The sequence below is a fragment of the Tachypleus tridentatus genome, chromosome 4 (assembly GCF_004210375.1).
Source record: "Tachypleus tridentatus isolate NWPU-2018 chromosome 4, ASM421037v1, whole genome shotgun sequence".
NCBI lineage: Eukaryota > Metazoa > Arthropoda > Merostomata > Xiphosura > Limulidae > Tachypleus > Tachypleus tridentatus.
Genome location: NC_134828.1, coordinates 103,487,718 through 103,509,223, shown reverse-complemented (window position 1 = coordinate 103,509,223; position 21,506 = coordinate 103,487,718). Strand labels below are relative to the sequence as shown.

At 34.3% G+C, this 21,506-nt stretch overlaps 1 protein-coding gene across 3 annotated transcripts in view; it reads right to left on the bottom strand.

Moving 5' to 3' along the window:
* Window positions 1-21,506, bottom strand: part of LOC143249809 (glycine receptor subunit alpha-2-like) — a 106,679-nt gene that overhangs the window by 58,134 nt on the left and 27,039 nt on the right. For all 3 annotated transcript variants that reach the window (XM_076500288.1, XM_076500287.1, XM_076500289.1), the window contains exons 2-3: window positions 8,317-8,420; window positions 6,678-6,745 (exon numbers count right to left, since the gene is read on the bottom strand). In XM_076500288.1, coding sequence (XP_076356403.1) covers window positions 6,678-6,745; window positions 8,317-8,420 — 172 coding nt within the window. The remainder of the gene's footprint in view (window positions 1-6,677; window positions 6,746-8,316; window positions 8,421-21,506) is intronic.

Genomic DNA, 21,506 nt, shown 5'->3' with positions numbered 1-21,506 from the left:
GATAACTTCATGAAGTCGGTATTTTTGACAGTTAAAAAATAATGAAATGTTTTGATCAATGTTTTGGTTCCTCGTCTTTACAGTTAACAAGTTTGTTTTGAATATTGATTCCTTTTATAAGGTTTACAATTTATTTACAATCACGAAATAGGCTCTGTTCTTAACATTAGTTTTCTGTACATTTTATGTACATATTTAAATATTTAAAGTTAAATGTTACATACAGAGAAATGACAATGAATATTAAGAGAAATGATAAAAAATAATTCTAGCATGCTCAAACGCATACACATCCTAAAAAAAACGTATTACTTAAGAAGGGAGCGAAAATATCGACCAGTGTTAATATGGTGGGTTTAATACGTCACATTATATGTGATATATGTACTGAGAAGTTTGCTATAAATGTGCATATCGTAGTTATACTAATGGTTATTAGAGTGGAAGACTTGAAGTGAGCTTTTAAATATTAGTTATTGATATTATGCTTTGGTGATTACTCTGGCACGTGACTAGATACGTAAGTGGAAATAGAAACAATAACTCACTCAACATAATGACGAGTTATTCTAACTTTCTGACCCATTTTATAGTTGGCGTTAAATAACCGTAGTTCTCGACTTCGTCGGTTTATTACTAATTTTATAATAAATTAAATCGAATTTTATTTACTTTTATATGATAGGATAAAATAACAAAAGTACGATAAAGAAAAATCAGTATATCTTTATTTTGAAATATGTGTGTGAATGTGGATATATATATATACGTGGGTAACAAATACGTCCCTGAAGCATCTTTTCTATACGGTCTAAAATATAATAATTATAAAATGATTTCAATTTGAGTCACGTGCCTAGTGTTAATTACGTCATTTCTCACATCTGTCTTTTACTCACTTCTAGAAACAGTATCTTATTTTTATATCAGCTGTAGTAAAAAGATTATAGTACAGTATGTAAGAGAGTAATTAACCAAGATAAAATTGCTCACTAATCAATTTACAGAAAACCACGTGTTATGTTTATTAAAGTTAACACATATAAACGTATTCCAACAGCTTGTGAGAACATAAATTGTAACCAAAGAGAAATATTTATCTTTCATTTACTGGTATGTAAATCCTTTTCGGTGCTTTTACCTTTTCTTTTTAATAAATTCACTGAGTAGAAAAATCTCATGAATTCGCCTTTTAACAAAAATCTGAACAAATAACATTGCTTTCCAAAGGCTTAAATCGGAAATTTTCATTTCTATTGAGCAAATTGTTTCTGAATTTAAAGGAAACCGGAGAACAGAGAATTCAAAGCAATGACAGTTCTCGCATGGTTTAGATGAAAAACTTTTTTCTTCAGATTAAAAACATGTGATAAAGTATAAATACGTGTATAGAATATACACTCTTTAGCCACAAAAACAATTTATTTTGTTTGTTAAAATGAATCTCAAAGTAGGAACTCAGGAGTTCTTACTTCCACGTTTTTCGGTAATGCTTTAAATATGCTGATAAAATATAAAATGAAAGACATCTTCGTTCATAAATTAATTTTCACGTCACTTACCTCAGTTATACAGTTTTAAAACTACGTTAGAATTAATTATATAGTTAAAACTAGTTGTGGTCGTTATAATAAAAGAAGAACGTTTATTACTCTGACAGAAGCAATAAATCGTTTGCTTTATATGTGAGACTATACATGATTTATCACGTTAGTTAATAGAAGAGTTCAGTTATAGAATAAATTAAAAAGATTCTCAGAAGGATATGAAATTTTTGTTTTTGTTTTAACAGCTGTTGCACTAATTCATGTATTTGGTCTACAATACACTGCTGGCCAAAATCTTAAAGCCAATGAACATTAAAGAAACAACATGCATTTGCGTTGTTAGACTCAACCACTTATTTGAGCAGAGCTTCGAAAGATGAAAATAAGAAAAGGGAAAATAAAAATAAAAACCTCTTTTAGCATTTAATAGGAAAAATGTGAACACTATAAAATTAGCCAAAATACTAGCTGGTCAAAAGTTTAAGACCATACCGAAACGAAGTGTTAATCGGTAAACACGTAACGAAATTTAGTCATTTGTTTGTGTTCAAGCATTAGCGTTGTAAACATCTCCCACTGATATCTCTTGTGTTACATTGGGTAAAAACATGGCAAAGGCTAAAAGTTGACAGAGTTTAAACGTGGCAGAATTGTCGAGCTGCAAAAGCAAGGTCTCTCTCAACGTGCCATCGCTTGTGAGATTGGGCGTAGTAAAACTGATGTTGCAAATTTCTTAAAAAACTATGAGGGATACGGAACGAAAATTTTAAGTGGTCGGCCCAAGAAACTTTCGCCGGCGTTGATCAGGAAAATTCAACAGGTTGTCCGGCAAGACATCAGCCGATCGTCAAACTAGATTAAGGCCCTTACGGACGCAGAATGCAGCTCAAGAATAGTAAGACGATATCTACAAGAGAAAGGCTTTAAAAACCGTAAACGTCTTCAAAGGCCACGTGTCCTTCCTTCCACGAAACATTGATGAGAAGCACCAAACATGGGACGTAGAAAAATAGAATAAGGTTTTGTTCTCTGATAGGAAAAACTACAACTTAAATGGTTTAGATGGTTTCCAACGTTACTGGCACGATAAGGATATCCCACCGGAGACATTTTCTACATGACGCAGTGGAGGAGGTTCCATCATGATCTGGGGTGCTTTCTCTTTCTATGGAACAGTGGAGCTTCAGGTTATACAGGGGCGTCAAACAGCAGCCGGCTAAATTGGCATGTTGGAGAGAGCATCTTAATTGATTGAAGGGCCTCGGTTGTGTGGAAATAATTGGATCTTTCAGCAAGACAACGCTGCAATCCACAATGCCCGGGGCCTGGCATGGTCAAGCGCGTAAGGCATGCGACTCGTAATCCGAGGGTCGCGGGTTCGTTCCCGCGTCGCGCTTAACATGCTCGTTCTTTCAGCCGTGGGGGCGTTATAATGTGACGGTCAATCCCACTATTCGTTGGTAAAAGAGTAGCCCAAGAGTTGGCGGTGGGTGGTGATGACTAGCTGCCTTCCCTCTAGTCTTACACTGCTAAATTAGGGACGGCTAGCACAGATAGCCCTCGAGTAGCTTTATGCGAAATTACAAAAAACAAAAAAACAAACAACACAATGCCCGCAGGACGAATGACTTTTTCATGGCAAATAACGTGATTCTTTTGAGCCATCCAGCGTGTTCGCCCGAACTGAACCCCATTGAAAATGTTTGGGGTTGGATGGCAAGGGAAGTCTATACAAATGGATGTCAATTCCAAACAGTGCATGACCTTCGTGAAGCCATCTTCACCACTTGGAATTACATTCTAGCCAGCCTTCTGCAAAAGCTTATATCGACCATGCCAAAGCGAATGTTTGCAGTTACTCGCAATGACGGCCGTGCAACTCACTACTGAGAGTTCTTGTTGGGCATATTCTACTCTGTTTAGGACTTCTTTTTGGTATGGTCTAGTATTTAGGCTTATTTCATAGTGTTCACATTTTTCCTATTAAATGCTAAAAACTTTTTTTTATTTTCCCTTTTCTTATTTTCATCTTTCGAAGCTCTACTCAAATACGTGGTTGAGTTTAACAACGCAAAACGCATATTTTTTCTTTATGTTCATTGGCCTTAAGATTTTGGCCAGCAGTGTATGTCTTATCCGCAGTCTTTATCTAATATGTTTTGTATTCGTCAAAATGTTACATTATTAAGCAACTGAATATATGTAGAGATTACATATTACTGTTGATTCTTTATCGTTAAATGTCAGCTTCGAGTATAGCCTGTTCATTCTGTATCGTTGAATGTCAATTTCTAGTTGAACTTGTTCATTCTACATTGTTGTAGCCCTTAAACAATACAATTTTAGTTACTTTGTACCGTCAAATCATCTTCGTGTTTATAAAACTTAAATCTTTAAGTGCCACATTTATAAATAAGAAATTCTTCCAGAATCATACAGAAATGCATGTGGTGTTGTATAATAACTCATATCTCGTTCATTGCATGTCATATCACCATGACGTATTAAAACGTAATTGCCTAATTTATTTTACATATGATCTCAAATTATAAGAAGTAATATAATTATTCGTGCACTTATATCAGAAAATTTGTAATTGATATGAACGTTTACGTTTTTCACTAACGTATAATAGATGAAGTTTGTTTGTTTGTTTGTTTGAATTTCGCACAAAGCTACTCGAGGGATATCTGTGCTAGCTGTCCCTAATTTTGCAGTGTAAGACTAGAGGGAAGGCAGCTAGTCATCACCACCCACCGCCAACTCTTGGGCTATTCTTTTACCAACGAATTGTGGGATTGACCGTCACATTATAACGCCCCCACGGCTGAGAGGGCGAGCATGTTTGGAATAGATGAAGTTACTGCATATTCCATAGAACATTTACTTAATATCACACTTTTCAAGACCAAAACAGACGTTATGCCCCCTGTACGTGTCCATGGCAGTGATCTAAAAGGATAAAATATATGACCTGAAGCACAAGGCCAAAGCTACACTGGAATGGTTTCAAATGAAGAAAGTAGATGTTCTGGAGAGTCCAAGTTGTACATGAATCCAATAGACAATTTATGAAAAGATTTGAAGATTGGAGTCCATCAACAATCCTCAACGAACTTTTCAAAATTGGCAGACCTTACACTGTACCATTGTGCAAATCTGATGGAGACCCATCCAAAAGGACTCACAACAGTAATTACTGCTAAAGTGCTTCCAGCGAATACTGACTTAGGAGTCTGAATATACATTCTACCCTCTTCACACATAGTGTTAAGTTTGATCATTAGAGTTCTGAATAAAAACAAGTTCATTAAAAATATTGTTTACATTATTTGTATTTCATCAAACTGTAACGTTGTTGAAAGGAGAATAATACTTTTGCATGGAATTGTATGTCTTGAAGCAAAGACTACTCCAATAATGTATGTCATGACACAAAGTCTGCTCTAATAACGTATGTATTGAAACAAAGACTGCTCTAATAATGTATGTATTGAAACAAAGACTACTCCAATAATGTATGTCATGAAACAAAGTCTGCTCTTATAACGTATGTATTGAAACAAAGACTACTCTAATAACGTATTCTTGAAGCAAAGACTGCTCTAATAATATATGTCTTGAAACAAAGTCTGCTGTTATAACGTATGTATTGAAACAAAGACTACTCCAATAATATATGTCTTGAAACAAAGTCTGCTGTAATAACGTATGTATTGAAACAAAGACTACTCCAATAATATATGTATTGAAACAAAGACTGCTCTAATAATATATGTCTTGAAACAAAGTCTGCTGTTATAACGTATGTATTGAAACAAAGACTACTCCAATAATATATGTATTGAAACAAAGACTGCTCTAATAATATATGTCTTGAAACAAAGTCTGCTGTTATAACGTATGTATTGAAACAAAGACTACTCCAATAATATATGTCTTGAAACAAAGTCTGCTGTAATAACGTATGTATTGAAACAAAGACTACTCCAATAATATATGTATTGAAACAAAGACTACTCTAACAACGTATGTCATGAAACAAAGTCTGCTCTTATAACGTATGTCTTGAAGCAAATACTGCTATAATAACATATGTCTTGAAGCAAAGACTACTCCAATAATGTATGTCATGAAACAAAGTCTGCTCTTATAACGTATGTATTGAAACAAAGACTATTCTAATAACGTATGTATTGAAACAAAGACTGGTCTAATAATGTACGTCAATGAACAAGGTATGCTCAAGAAAGGTAATTTATGAAACATGGATTTGATGTCGAGAAACCCACTTGTTGAGAAATTTATATGCAAAAACGGCTCGTTTGGGTTGAGAAAATATTTTACATAGAAGAGCGAACAACGTTTCGACCTTCTATGTAAAATATTTTCTCAACCCAAACGAGCCGTTTTTGCATATAAAAGAAACATGGATTTCTTCTGATGTTTGTCTTAAAAAATTAGTACACTGTTACGTAATCCTAATCACTTAAATATATTTTATCTTTCCTATATTTCATTTTGTATACAAACCTTATTTGTTCGTCATATGGCTTAACTCGAGTTGAACTCTTCTGGTTGCGGTTTCGAATATTGTTCCTAAAAATGCTCGTCCTTTCAGACACGAAGGCGTATAATGCGACAGTCAGTTCCTTTTCTCACTGTAAAGGGTAGCCCAAAAGTTTGCGGGGAGGAATGTTATTAACTAGCTGCTTCATATCTAGCCAATCAGCTCTGAATTAGATATGACTTGTGCAAATAACCCTCGAATAGCATTGCATAAAATTCAATAACTAAAAAAACACACCTCTCTTTATGTGCAACGTTTTTATAGTTATATACGTCATTAACCTCAAGTTAAAGACCTCAGATGTTGAAAACCAACACTAAATCTATATAAGAGAGTGTTCACGACTTGATCACACGTTCACATTTCAGATAACCCTTGAGGTATTATGTTAAAATTTACATAAAGAATATAATTGCAAATCAGACAAATTAAAAATATATATTTTATCTATAACAGATGCTTGTAAAGAAGTAATGTGTTTTTAAGCTGGCTTTATGTATAATTCACCTTTCAGTAACTTATAAACAACTGGTGAAACAAAGATAAAGGATAATGCTTACCATTGTTTCGGGGTTAATGGAACCGATACTCCGGATGTATATTTGACATGACACAACAGTTGGGATACCTGATGTAAAGAAAAATATAACATATAGTTATATCCAATTTCTGAATAATATATATTTATTAGGACAGTAGAACAAATATCTTGTTTTATGAGAAGTCAGAACTGATTTCGTTCATTTAAGTTCTTACGATAATGTACACATATGTTCAATGAAGCATCGTTATGGGAAACTGTAAAAGTCATTATTTTTAGAAATAACAACACAAAGATCTAGTATTCAGTTGAACATAATAGGAAAATTAAATATACGATTCGTTCGTTTTGTTTCTTGAATTTCGCACAAAGCTACTCGAGGGCTATCTGTGCTAGCCATCCCTAATTTAGCAGTGTAAGACTAGAGGGAAGGCAGCTAGTCGTCACCACCCACCGCCAACTCTTGGGCTATTCTTTTACCAACGAATTGTGGGATTGACCGTCACATTATAACGCCCCCACGGCTGAGAGGGCGAGCATGTTTGGCGCGACGGGGATTCGAACCCGCATATATGATTCAACATGAAAAAATGTTATTTTAGCACAATTTGCAAAAATTAGTGGTGATAATATTCGTAAACTTTTTTAGATAATCAAATTTAACAAAAATAACTGAGTAACAATGAAGGATTAGAGAGGAATATTATTAATAGGTGGAGTGAATTGTTTCACATAAATTGTGTGAATATTTGACCATATGGTTTTCAAAATTGTATATAGGTCGTCACTCATACACAATATTGTTCTCGTGATAATGACCCAGTAGGACGTCACTTGTCCTGCTGCTATGTCCACTGAGGGAAATCGAACCCCCTGATTTTAGGGTTGTAAACTGGTAGACTTACGTGGAGCAGGATGTCCACCCGTGTAGAGTATATAAAACTGTCTTCGAAGTATTTTATTTTGTCTTTATACAATAAATATTATTATTGTAATTTGAAACTAGAGACAGTCTCATTTTAAATTTACAGTATTCTAATAAACATTAAATTTATTTCTTCAATACACCTGCGTAAAATGTGTCCATTTTTTAAAACATGGTATTTAGATGCGTTTCGTTTGTTTTGAATTTCCCGTAGTGCTACACGACGGTTATCTGCACTAGCTGTCCCTAATTTAGCAGCTTAAGACTAGAGAGAAGGCAGCGAGTCACCACCACCCATCGCCAACTCTTGGGCTACTCTTTTACTAATCAATAGTAGGACTGACCTTCACAATATAACGCCCCCCACGTCTGAAAGGGCAAGCATGTTTGGGGTCAAGGGGATTCGGACCCGTAACCCTCGGATTACAGGTCGAGTGCTTTAACCACCTGGCCATGCCGGGGCCCTGGAATTTAGACAAAATCTTCATTTCTCTTGCTTTACGCCTCAACTTATTTGCTTTAGTTTCATTATTAAATGTAATAAATTTGTCCTACTCTCTCCCTAAAGTCTCCGGTGGGACAACAACACGTCTAAGGACTTACAACGTTAAAATCTGAGGTTTGATTCCCCGGGCTGACACAGCAAATAGATCAATGCGGCTTTGCTCTATAAACAAATCCCTTCAACCATAAAAAAAGGAAAATGCTGAAAAAAGATATTTAGTATACTTACCAAGATGACTGGTGGGTAAAGCTCGTCTGTCGTAATCTCGTAGCAGGTCGTCCAGCATGTCTAAGTCATTTATTGTTCCATGGGTAGATCTTCTGTGACTAGGCCTAAGTGGGGAAAATTGAATAATGAAACTTAAAATATTTAAAATTCCCTATCTCTAAAGCCTTAGTTTATGGAACACAAAGTTTTTATGATACATTATACATAGTCAGGTTTGAAACTGAGTAGAAACCCCGACCGCGTTAAGTTGAATATCGAAAAAGAAATTGTACGTATATCAGTCTTTTCAAATCAATGCCATTCTAAAGGTTTGGACCTTTAGCCTAGTCTTAACAAGTTATTGTAAATTTAAGTGTTGCTTTGATGTTAAACGTCGGATGAGTTTGTATTAGTAATATTTACTTTTACCTTATGTTATCAATACAGTATCTAGTTATTTTTTGTTAAACAGAATATCAGGCCTAACTCATTTACAAATTCACTGTTTACTTGTTTGTATCTAACGAAGACGACGAGACAAGCTACGTTTATGTACAGAATTTGTCTCTGTCTTTGTACCCCGCTAGTACAGCGGTAAGTCTAGGGATTCACAACGCTAAAATCAGGGGTTCAATTCCCCTCGGTGGGCTTAGCACAGAGACCGATGTGTTTTTGTTATAAGAAACACATACTCTCTCTCTTTTGTAATTATTGATGTTTTTCGAAATCAACACATCCCATCGTTAAATAATCCATTATTGTAGACACATTAAATTCTCAATGCCAGACTTGTAAAAATTTTGTTGTGGATTATATATGCAAAAACGGCTCGTTTGGGTTGAGAAAATATTTAAAATGTATTTCTATGTAACATATTTAAAATGTATTTCTATGTAAAATATTTTCTCAACCCAAACAAGCCGTTTTTACATATATATTTCTCTACAAGTGGGTTTTCTCGACATCACTGATTTGTTGTGATTTGATTTAAATTCAGCATTTTACTTTTGAAGAGCTTTGTTAGCATAGAAACTTGGGAATAAATCTCTAAACAATACATTTCAAAAATACACCCTACTAGAATTAGATTCGAGTGTTGTTTTACACAAATAATGTATTACGTTAGACACTTTAAGCAATGCTTGAGGGCCTTCAACAGCTCTATTCACAATAATATATAACATTAGCGAGGAAGATACTGCACAGTGAAGCTTTCCATAGTGTTGTGTATCTCTGTTAACTGTATCTTTACAACCAATCATTAAGTTAAGCGTCTGGTAATTTCTGTTTTTCACTCACAAACATGTCTTTTCAAAAGGAAAAATGCCCGTAGCTTTAGACTCTAAGAGGAAGATAAAGAACCTCGTCTAATAAAAAGTAAAGCAGTTGGTGCATGAGCATGACCCTAAACGAACTACTATTTTCAAACAAATGTTTTGGTTTTTTCTTCATTATTGCATATTGATGTATCACTGTCAAGAACTTGTTCGTTTAAGGGACCATTGTTGAAATTCAAAGGAACAGGAACCTTATTATAAACTTGAAGAAAACTTCCTGACATATTTTGATTATTTGTGTAAATTAATAGAAATATTATGACATCTTTGATGTCCACAAATGATTTATTAAATATTTAATTAATTTTGAATCTTAAGAAGTGTATACTATCTGTTCTACGTCGCCTTGTTTAATATATTCCTACCCGTTGCGTTAAACGTTTAGGGCCTCATCTGCCAGGCAAATGATTTATTTTAACACCTGATGAAGACTGCTTAAACACAAAAGGAAGCGTTTTGGTTTTCTTTTCAAAACCTTTACGCTCAAGGGCACAGATATCTAATAATGTTATGTTCTGATTAAGGACTTACTAACAAATATTCTAAGCTTTAAGAAAGATAACTGAAAGTGAGGTGAAGCCTGAGACATGCGTACTAAACTCTTCCTTCACATATCTTACTTCAGTTGAATCTTTGTAAGTACCGCTTGCTGGTTTTAACACTTAACTTTTGTTTTCTGTTTTTGAAACTGAAGTTCACTCACTGTTTCCTAAATTTGGGGAAAAATAGTTTAACTGCTTAAATGTAATTAAAAATGCCGGAAAGGAGCATTTTCAAATATGCTGTTGGATCCAAACATTATTTAACCTTCTAAAATATTTGTTACCGTATTTATGTGATTTGTGACTGGCATATTTAATTGTCCAAAAACACTACAGCGTATACACGTGTTTTTGCAAATAGAACGTACAATACTAGGTTCGTTTAACACATTTGGGCCCAGCATCGCTAGCTGGTTATGGCATTTGCCTGGTAATCTGAGGGTCACAGGTTAGAGTCCCTGTCACACCAAACATGCTGGCCCTTTCAGCCGCGGGACGCTATAATGTAATGGTCAATTTCACTATTCGTTGGTAAAAGAGTAGCCAAAGAGTTGGCGGTGGGTGGTGATGACTAGCTTTATTCCCTCTAGTCGTGCACTGTTAAATTAGAGACGGCTAGCGCAGACAACTCTCGTGTAGTTTTGCACAAAATTCAAAACAAACCAAGTATTAACATATTCGTGTAACGCAAAAAGACATTCCAGCTATAAGTTGAAGGAATAAAACTCAAAAGAGAACCACGTGACCGTAGTTTTAAAACCATTTCGACAACTCAGGAAAGTAGTGATTAATTTAAATGATTTTTTCTATAATATATAAATCACACCTGTATATTCAACCAATAATAAGAGTAAAGCACACCGTTTTGTAATTTTAATAACTGAATTTAAAAAATTGGAAATATAATCACGCTTGGTGCGCTCGCGACCTAGTCACCTAAGTGCAAATGAAGTGTTCAGCCGAGGCCAACTATGAGTTATATGTATTTAGAAATGTGAAATAAATACATAACGTTATAGAATAATTAATAATAATTATAAGGTAAGTGGAGACATATCTTCAAGATGTGAAAATAGTTACCAGCTGCCCTGGTTATAAGAATTTAGCTGAGTTAAAACAACAAATAGAGTGACAAAAAGGTCACTGTCCTTTTAGAATGTTTGGTGGAATAGCCTGATGGTTAGAGTGTTAAAGTTGTCATCTGAATGTCGCGAGTTTGAATCCTCGTCACATAAACACGGTCGCCGTTTCAGGCGTGGGGGCATTATAAAGTGTCCCACTATTTGTTGGTAAAAGGATAGCCCAAGCGTTAGCAGTGGTTGGTGATGACTAGCTGCCTTCCATCTATTCTTACACTGCTAAATTAGAGAAGACTAGTGCAGATAGCCCTCGTGTAGCTTTGAGCAAAATTCAAAACAAACAAGCAATCCTTTCTGAACGAAGCTGTCCACGTATAATTATAACCAACTATGAAAACACAAGTAGAAATCTGGTAATATTTGATCGGGTGTATTAATTACAATAATAATAATTAGAGAAAGTATCTAGAGTTATCTCAAAGGTAACAGCATCTAGGTAATCGAAAGAAACCCCATAGACCTTTATAAATTATTTTTCAGTAGAAAGCTCGGTTTCACATGTTACAGAACAAAAACTACAGTCAGAAAATGGACGTTTTTTTTTTAATGACATGAACTAGAGTTTCGCATATGAAACTGTAACAGCGTGAATGTACCTTAATGAAACAAATGCGTAAGAGAAGACAATTGATTGTTATTGACAAAGAGAAAAAAACAAAACAAATAGTTTGTTGAAGAGGAATAAAAATTCTCAGTTGGTTCAGCAATTTGTAAAAACTCTGCTAGAATAAAAATTAAAGTAGGGAAGGCTAGAGACCTCCAGCTATTTTATGGTATCCAGACAGGGCTTACTTAAGAAGCAATACATTCAGTACAACAGACATAAAAATTATTTACCTGTTTATATATACTTGTAAAGGATAAAAAATCTGTTTGTCCTTCTATTATATAATTGCTCCTAGGTCGCTGGACCAGCCTCAAACAAACTTAATCGGATGTTGGTTTGAAACAAGAGGCATGTTAGGGAGAAGTTCAAAACTCTCTACACATTATTGGTGCTATTAAAATTTTATTATACTTGACATAAGTTAACTACATTTATAGATATTTATATACATAGTGTTACTTAGTTGATTCCAAAACAGCGAACTTTGTAAAGTACACGTACAAACTGTGTCCCTACCTAAATGTGTCATGCATGGTGCTGAAACGAGTTTTGAAGTCATTGTATTCACACAAAAAAAAAGAAAAATAATTACAAGAATGAAAGAAAGAAAATCGCACGAAACGGCAAAAGGAATTACTCCAAGACAGGAAAATGATAGCTAGAAAAAGAGCACAAGAGACAGCTGATGAAACCACTGCAAGGCAGAGTTAACAGAGAGACATGATAACTAGACGAAAAGCACAGTAGAAGAAACTACTGCCAAACTAGAAAGAAACTGCGGCAGAATGAAAGAATCAGTTACAGAACTGCTGCTAGAGTAGAACAAGATAGATAACATCAAGATCAAATAAAAGTTATGGCTGCTAAATGTAGATGTAGAATGTATTTTAAAACAGATTATGATTACATAAGCCTGTCATTGTTTTGTCGTCTTGAAATGTTTACATATTCGACAGTGTTTTCTGTACGTTGAAACAAAAAAGATATGTAGTTTTCTCTACCACGTAGAGAATTTTAATGAAACGCCATTGAAACTGGGTCACATTTTGTTATGCTTAAAATGTTGAGAATCACAGGCTATAGTTTTCTGTAGATCAATCGCGACTTTAATTTTATTAATTGTTCTATAACCCACTAGAAACACACCGCTAGTATATAAACGGTTAAAAGGCTGCTTAACGTGTAATTTCTCGATAGTATTTGTTTGTGCACGCGCACTTTGGCATTATTTTTTCTTTTCAATATTATTCATTCATCGCTATAGCAACAAGAAGTTGTGTGCATGACCCAAACATATTCATTTATATCTATGGCAAATTTATTGTAAAGAAACAAAGGTAAAACATCACAGAATTCGTCATGAAAACCTATTGCATGTACTTTGAATTACACTTGGGAACAAAGAGAAGTCATGGACTCCACACAAGGCTTGTGTTGTTTGAGTAGAACAGTTGGAACTAAAGGTAGGAAAATGCATTTACCTTTTGTAATTCCAATCGTCTGTCGTGAGCCTATAAATCAAGTAATTTCCAAGACAACAACTTTCGAAATAAAAATAAATTCCTTATCTGAACCTTCAATCTCCTTTAAGACCTGTTACTCATTGACCTAATGTACCTGTACCTATTCCACCAGAATTTGATGTAAATGGAAATGGGGTTGTTTTCAATCTGAAACGTCTGGTGAACCATAATTTTACACATAAGGTAAATTTCTAACTGGGTAAGAAGTCTAGACCTTCCAAAGAATTCCTCAGAGATTTGGGGGTACATACTTTGAGCTTAGAGTTTACTTTTTCCAGGGATATCATTTTAATGGCATAGATATTGTAAGAAAGAGTTTATACCATACTTTTCGCTATAGGTTCACTGATTTTATTACAACAATATTACTAAAATGATACCAATGCTAGGATCTACAGTCTATGAACCAAGTGAGTGGCGGTTATTCATTGATTTCTCTAAAAGGAGGCTAAAAGGTGTGTTCCTTCATAGTGGTAACATATATATATACATACATCTTTTACAATAGCTCACTCGATTCATTTAAAGGATGTGTACGGAAAGCTTGAACTTGCTTTTAATAAGATCAAATATAAAGAACATGATTGGCTATTCTGTAGAGACTTAAAAGAATATTCTATGTTGCTGGATCAACAATCCGGTTATGCCAAGTTTCCATGTCAGCTTTATACCAGGATTGAAAATCAAAGAACATGAAAACTTGGTTGTCACAAGGAGAGTCTTATTACCTCCACTTTACATAAAACATGACTTGATGAAGCATTTTGTAAAGATTTTAGACAAAAAATGGTGACTGTATCAAGTATCTATGTGAACAATTTCCAGTTCTTTCAGAACTGAAAATTAAAGAAAAGATATTTTCTGGGCCTCAGATTAGGATTAACAGTTCGAAGCAACAGTAAGCAAAGTTGAAAACAAAGTGTGAATTGTTTATAAAGATATTATTGACAATTTTTTTAGAAATAACAAGAACCCAAATTACAAAAATATTGAAAATAACATGTTTGATAAATTCAAAAATTTGGGTTGTAATATTAGCCTGAAAGTTCATTTCTTACACTCACAAGTTCACTATTTCCAAGAAAGTCTCGGAGCTGTCAGTGAAAAACAAGGTGAAAAGTTTCACCAAGACAAAATTTATGTTATGTTATGTCAGGTTTCATCAAGCCAGTGATGATATCAAGGAACATCAGCATAATTGTTGGTTATTAAAAGAAGATTCTCCATATGCAGTTCACAAAAGAAAATCCACAATATGTAGTTTATAGACTAAAAAACGTAGATTTCACAAAAAAGACAAGATGAATAAAGCTGTATATTGGTTTGACATCAATGCTCTTCCATTTTTTTCAGTTTATTTTTTTTGTTAACAAGCATTTGTGTTTGAATATTTTATATAGCAAAATCACATTGTGCTATCTGCAAAGACTTACTGTTGTTCCATCAGGAAATTTCTTAACGAGCATAATAAAAAATGTTCGTTCTGGTAAAAAAAATAATAATTTGATACAGAATAGAAAAAAAAATATTTTCAAAATCTGAATTATGGAAAATCTGTTCTTAAAACCAAAACGAATTTTATGAAGTTTAAATTCATAGGCCTGCATTATTATCCAAACCATAATTATGAATTACAGTCTGTATATAATGTTGGAATAATATATATAGAGAATGCCATTTCTACAGGGCACAAAAATAACACAATGAAAAGCCAGAACTCTATTGTGATAATGGTAAAGTGGAATTAAAACCTTTGGGAGAACCAACACCACCTCTTAATGTACTCATTCCGGGAAATATTCAAACGTCTGAAACATCCTAAACGATACATTTTATAAATAACGCAAAAAATATGTCTGCTTGTTTGTCTGTCCATTACGTAACTACTCTTAGATTGTTGGATTAATCTCAACCAAACTTTGTGAAATTATAGTTTGGAACAAGGGATATATGAATGAAAGATTCATAACACCTTCACCCTTATTAATGATATTATTAAGAATTTATTATATCTGATGTTAGTTAACGTTAATTATATTCATAAATGGCGTCTCGTCCTTACACGAAAAACAAAACAAAACTTTATCAAGTTCTCGAAAGCACAAGATACACGCAGTGTGGTGGAGAGTATATATACGTATACGGAGAAATTCAACAAAAACTGACCTCCACCATTTCAATAATACATACATTCAACTAAAGTTTCTACTCTAACAGCCATCACAAGATTGATAAGAAGAGCCGTTTTTTTTAATTATAACCACTTCATACTTTAACTCGTGACGTTTGAACTTTAGCCTGTAAACATTTCTCCTTGCAGTACCCGTTAACTAATTAATCAGATGAGCCATCTTAAAAGGACACACTAAGAGTTCTGTGGTAAAAGACGAGTAACACCTACCGTCACTATTTTGCCTGCTACCTCTTTCTTTAAGGTCACCCTGATCATTTCACAGTGTATATGATTTTTAAGTATGTACGTAGTGAGGTTTAAAGCTTACAAAACTTTTCGTGAGGCGTTAATGAATACTGAAATAGTATCTTATGTTATAATTAAGTTGTGTGAAAGTTAGGAAGTGTGTGGTATTTGATATAGCACCTGTCCAACTATTTTTTCAGTTCATTATCACCTACAGGTACTTGTATTTCTACCTCTATAGAAGTAAATGCAGCCAATAGCTGTTGGTGTGAATATCCCATTAATCTCTAACCAATAACAAGAAGAGATTAGTGAAGTCAGAGTCTTGCTGTTGATATGACTGTGATTACATTAAAATCCCTCGAATTTGTTTCAGGTACAAACTAAGTTGTATCATCAAAACATCTTAAATAGAAACTCCCACGTAAAGTTAAATAATCTTTCACGAGAGGGTACGAAGAGGAACCACAACGTTCCTGACTACCCCTATTTGGGAGATAATTCTTCAGACTCCTTTCTCTCTAAACTAAACCCCTGCTAAGTTCGTTTGTGTTTAGATACGCACTGATCTGAAGACGAAAGGCGGAAGCTTTTCGAAACGTCGCCCTCTACACGTGTGTCTCCGCAACAGGCAGTTGATTAGTTTGAGGTAAGTTAAATTCTTATGCTGTGAATTTTCTAGTAGGTAAATAAAACATTAAGAGACTGAAGTCTTACATTAAACGTGTAAATATTTTTAACTGCTTTAACTTGTTGTTTTTTGTTTCATTTTAGAAAATAAAAATAATTTACTAAAATTAATGCGATTAAAATATAAATATTTTATGCCACTATGTGTCATGAAAAAACAATAACCTCTGAAAACAAGTAGCGGAATTAATATAATGTATGCAGAATAGCAGATTCAACGCATTCGTAAGTGCAAGTCACAGAACAGGAACATTGTAAGTGGCGTCTAAAATATATTGAAGTAGAATTCCTACACATATATTAGCCTAACTTGGGATCTATGAGTTATTTCAACTTGAATACAAATATCAGAGATTTAAACAAAGAGGACTTGACTATACGTTTGATCCTGTTTCTTCTAATTCCAACTAAACATGACCAAAATTATAAAAATGATACAAGCAATATTAAAAAACGTTCCCCTATAGTACAGAGGTAAGTCTTTAGATTTACAACGCTAAAATCAGGGGCTCGATTCCCCTCCGCGGACTCAGCAGAGAGCCCGATGTGGCTTTGCTATAAGGAAACGCATACGTTAAAACCTCTTTTCCCTAAGTAAATCTAGATTCGCAAATTAGACAATGATAAGATATTATTGGATGAAAAGATTTAGTTCCAATAGCATTGGTGACAAAACATAAAGTACTCCATTGGTATGTGCTTTGGTGGTTCTGGGTTATCTTAAAGACTTGTAACATTAGAATTTGGGATTCAATCACCGCGAAGAAACTGCGCAATATCGAGTTTTACTTCAAAGCAATAAAAAACTCAGTGACATTCTTTTGTTTGTTCTTGAATTTCGCACAAAGCTACACATTTAGTAGTGTAAGACTAGAGGGAAGGCAGCTAGTCATCACCAACCATCGCCAACTCTTTGGCTACTCCATTAGCAACGGATAATGGAATTGACCGAAACATTATGACGCCCCTACGGCTGAAAGGGCGAGCATGTTTAGTGGAACGGGGATTCGAACACGCGATTCTGAGATAGCGAGTCGAACGCCCTAACCACCTGGCCATGCTGGGCTAATTTAATGAGGACTCGTTCGCAATAATTATTGCAAAACTAAAATATTTGCAACCAAGAGTAAAATGAAACTTATTCCCAGAATTTCTAAAGGCCGTGTTGCATACACTGCATAAAACTCAGGTCATAAAACGAAAGAGTTAAAATAAAAACCCGCGATTTGATCGAATTCTGCTTCCTAAAGTAAGGATCACGTGTTATCTCCTTTTGTAAAAGAACACATGCCTTCCAGAGCGTAAAAATCTACTTTGTCAATTGCTTAATGTTTTTCACATTAACCGACATACTAAAATAGTTTTTAATCGATTTTGATAATCTAACTGCTTATAACTTTAATGGAAGGAAACCTTTGTTCGTGTTACCACAGTTTTGTTGAGTTCACTGCAACCAGAAAGTAGACTGTCTGTCGTGTGATACAAGTCACGTGCTTTGGAAGAAGTGGCACGTGAACTGTAAGAAAAGGATTTCTTTATGATTCACTGAAGACAAGTGTGAGAACGATATACGAGGTCTGTTCAAAAAATACGCGGACTGTTTGAATTGCGCGGCTCCAGTTGGTTCCAGGGGAATCCGCTTGGTGTCGCTAGGTTTGCACAGATCAGCTGATTACGACGCCATTTCCCGATTGCAGATATCTTCATTAAGTTTTTTTGTGAAGTGCGGTTTTAAGTGAAGTGCGATTTTTTTCGTTTGGCGGATTTCAGAATGAATGACCTGAAGGAGCAACGACTTGCTCTGAAATTTTGTGTTAAACTTGGAAAATCTGCGACTGAAACTTTTGCTATGCTTAACACGGCTTACGGTGATGTTGCTATGAAGCGTACGGCATGTTTCAAGTGGCATGAACGTTTTAAGGATGGTCGACAGTCCATTGAAGATGATGAGCGTCCTGGACGTCCTTCCACGTCAACTGACGACCCACACGTCGACAAAATCAACACCCTGGTGCGGGCAAATCGACATCTGACTGTCAGGGAGCTTGCTAAAGAGTGTGGGATATCAGTTGGATCTTGTTACAAGATTGTGACCGAAAATTGAGGATGCACCGCGTTGCTGCGAAATTCAGCCCTCAGAACTCGTGAGTTTTTGGCCAAACACTCGATCACTGTTCTTCCCCACCCCTCTACTCACCTGACCTTGCTCCTTGCGATTTTTTCTTGTTTCCCAAATTCAAAATACCCTTGAAAGGAAGAAGATTTGAGACGATTCCCGAGATTAAGGCAAATGCGACGAAGGAGCTGGAGGATATTACAAAAGATGCGTACCAGGACTGTTTCAACAAGTGGAAACACTGTAACTTCTAAATAAAGTACATTTTGTTTTATGACGTCAGTCCGCGTATTTTTTTAACAGACCTCGTATTTCTGTAAGAGCCCCCTTTCTACTTCCTGATGAAGTAAGAATGGACTCTTCCTTGTCATGTTTACTGAAATATAGTTTGGAAAACCATCATCTTGCACACTGAATAGGATTTGGAAGGCTAGAGAAATGATTACGAAAACCAAGAATTTTCAATTTTTCGTCGGTGTCCGCTTTTTTTTTTTTTTTTTTGCAATCTGTTGCTCAAAGTTTTAAACAAAATAAACTGATCCATATTTAACTCAAGAACCAAGAGAGAAAAAGGTTAATATAATACTTAGCAATCGTTTCTTGCATTACAATCTATTAAAATTCTTCATTGAATAAGAAGTAATAATATTTTTTTATTCTTTGGTATTATCCATTTTAAAGCGAATGTTAAATCCTTCTAATTCTTTGGAACTTATGTTAATAAGATTATTTGTCTAGTAATTCATATTATTCATTATACTGTCATGTTTTACAATTACAATAGATACAGGTACAATTGTTTTCGGTGTAGTAGAATTGTGAAATTGGCCTTTTTTTCACCTACATCGTCAGAAACGAGCATCACATTATTATGATGATGTAAATGATGATGCGTTGTTAAACTAAGTAATATATTTTTATTTTGTAAAGAATTTACCATGATATATTTATTTTAATATCGATTTTTGTTTTAGTTAAATATATATTTAACTGTTGCAAAATTACTGTCTATTCTATAAATTTTAGAACCAACAACGTATTAGTTGTGTTTAGTAAAATATTGTTACCAACTGAACTTTCGAGAACCTCGCCTAAAGTTTATAAATCGACGCACCAAGAGACAGTTTTAAGAACATTGTTGGTTTGCTACCGTTAGTATACTTTACACCTAGTAAACTCTTATTAACCGAAAAATTGCAGGAACGTTTAGAAATTTCTAAAATTACAAACCGTTTACCTTCAGTTAATTAACTTCAAATGTTAGTATTTTACGAGAAATTAGATATCTTCATCAAAAAAAAGTCAGCTTATAAACGGCATGATGCCAGCCAAGAATAGAGCTAGATGATTAGCTATTAAGTGAAGTGTAACAATATCAATATAGAATTAATTCGCTCATCGTGAACCATCGATAAAATATTCAGTTTCAGAGTAAATTTTGTAAGTTTGTAAAGTGTTTGTAAATAAATCATTATTTGAAATAAACGTTTTCATAAATTGTATTGTTGTTTGTATATTAAAATGTATTAAGAAGAAAACTGAGTGTATCAATTTTACTGGCAAATATCATGTATTTGATACATATAGATATTCAATTAACTTCCAAGTTAAAATTAAAATTTCCTGCTATTTGACATAATAAATCGGAGACAAATCCAAAATAAATTATAATACGTAACAATTTCTATCAAAAATAGAGTACAATCTATTGAGAATATAAATTTAATTAAAGTATGAACCATTCATAAACTTTATCCATGTCTGTCTAACAGAAATATTTGCCTCCCAGTGACACAGCTGTATATCTACAGACTTACAGCGCTAAAAATCAAGTTTCTATACCCATGGTGGGCAGAGCACCGATAGCCCTTTGTGTGGCTTTGTGCTTAATTCAACGACAACAGAAAAAATATTTAATCTGAATTTGTTAAATGAAGCAGTAACAAAAAAACCAAGATGCGTGGGTTATTTTGATACGGTGGAAGTCAAGATTTACCTTAGAGAAGTTAGCTATATGACATAAAGAATTCAGTAGTTTAGTTTGAAAAACTTGCACTTTTTCATCTATTTGCATGCTTGTTTAAACTTCAATTGCTAAATTTTTAGATATTTACTGGTAAAATATATTTTTGTACAATCTTATACCATGCACCAGTTATAAAATCTACCAAATATTAATTATATGCCTAATTAGTTTCAGGGGTTAGGTATCACGTAGAGGTTAACATGGCGGACGGACTGCGAATCCAGGGTTCCATGGTTTGTATCCCATTGATGGAAACTCGTAGACTATCAGTACGTTACACGAGTTCATTCGAAGTATCGCAAGGGTTAGAAGTGGGTACTTTTCAACTGGGCGAATGGTTCACCCAGGGATTAATGAAATTAGAATCATGGTGAATGAGTAATATAATCTGGTTCAGGGTTCTTTCTAAATTATTATAAACAAATTTAAAACATTATTTTTAATGCACAGTAAAACATTTCATAAAACGAGTTTTCGACATACGGTTGTGTTTATCTTTACATCATGATTTGACGGAGCAACATACGGTTGTGTTTATCTTTACATCATGATTTGACGGAGCGACATACGGTTGTGTTTATATTTACATCATGATTTGACGGAGCGACATACGGTTGTGTTTATCTTTACATCATGATTTGACGGAGCGACATACGGTTGTGTTTATATTTACATCATGATTTGACGGAGCGACATACGGTTGTGTTTATCTTTACATCATGATTTGATGGAGTTTTCCTTAAAAATATTACGACAGAGAAACATCTGTTTCTTCTCATATTAATTCATCTTTTACTCACTGTAATTAGATT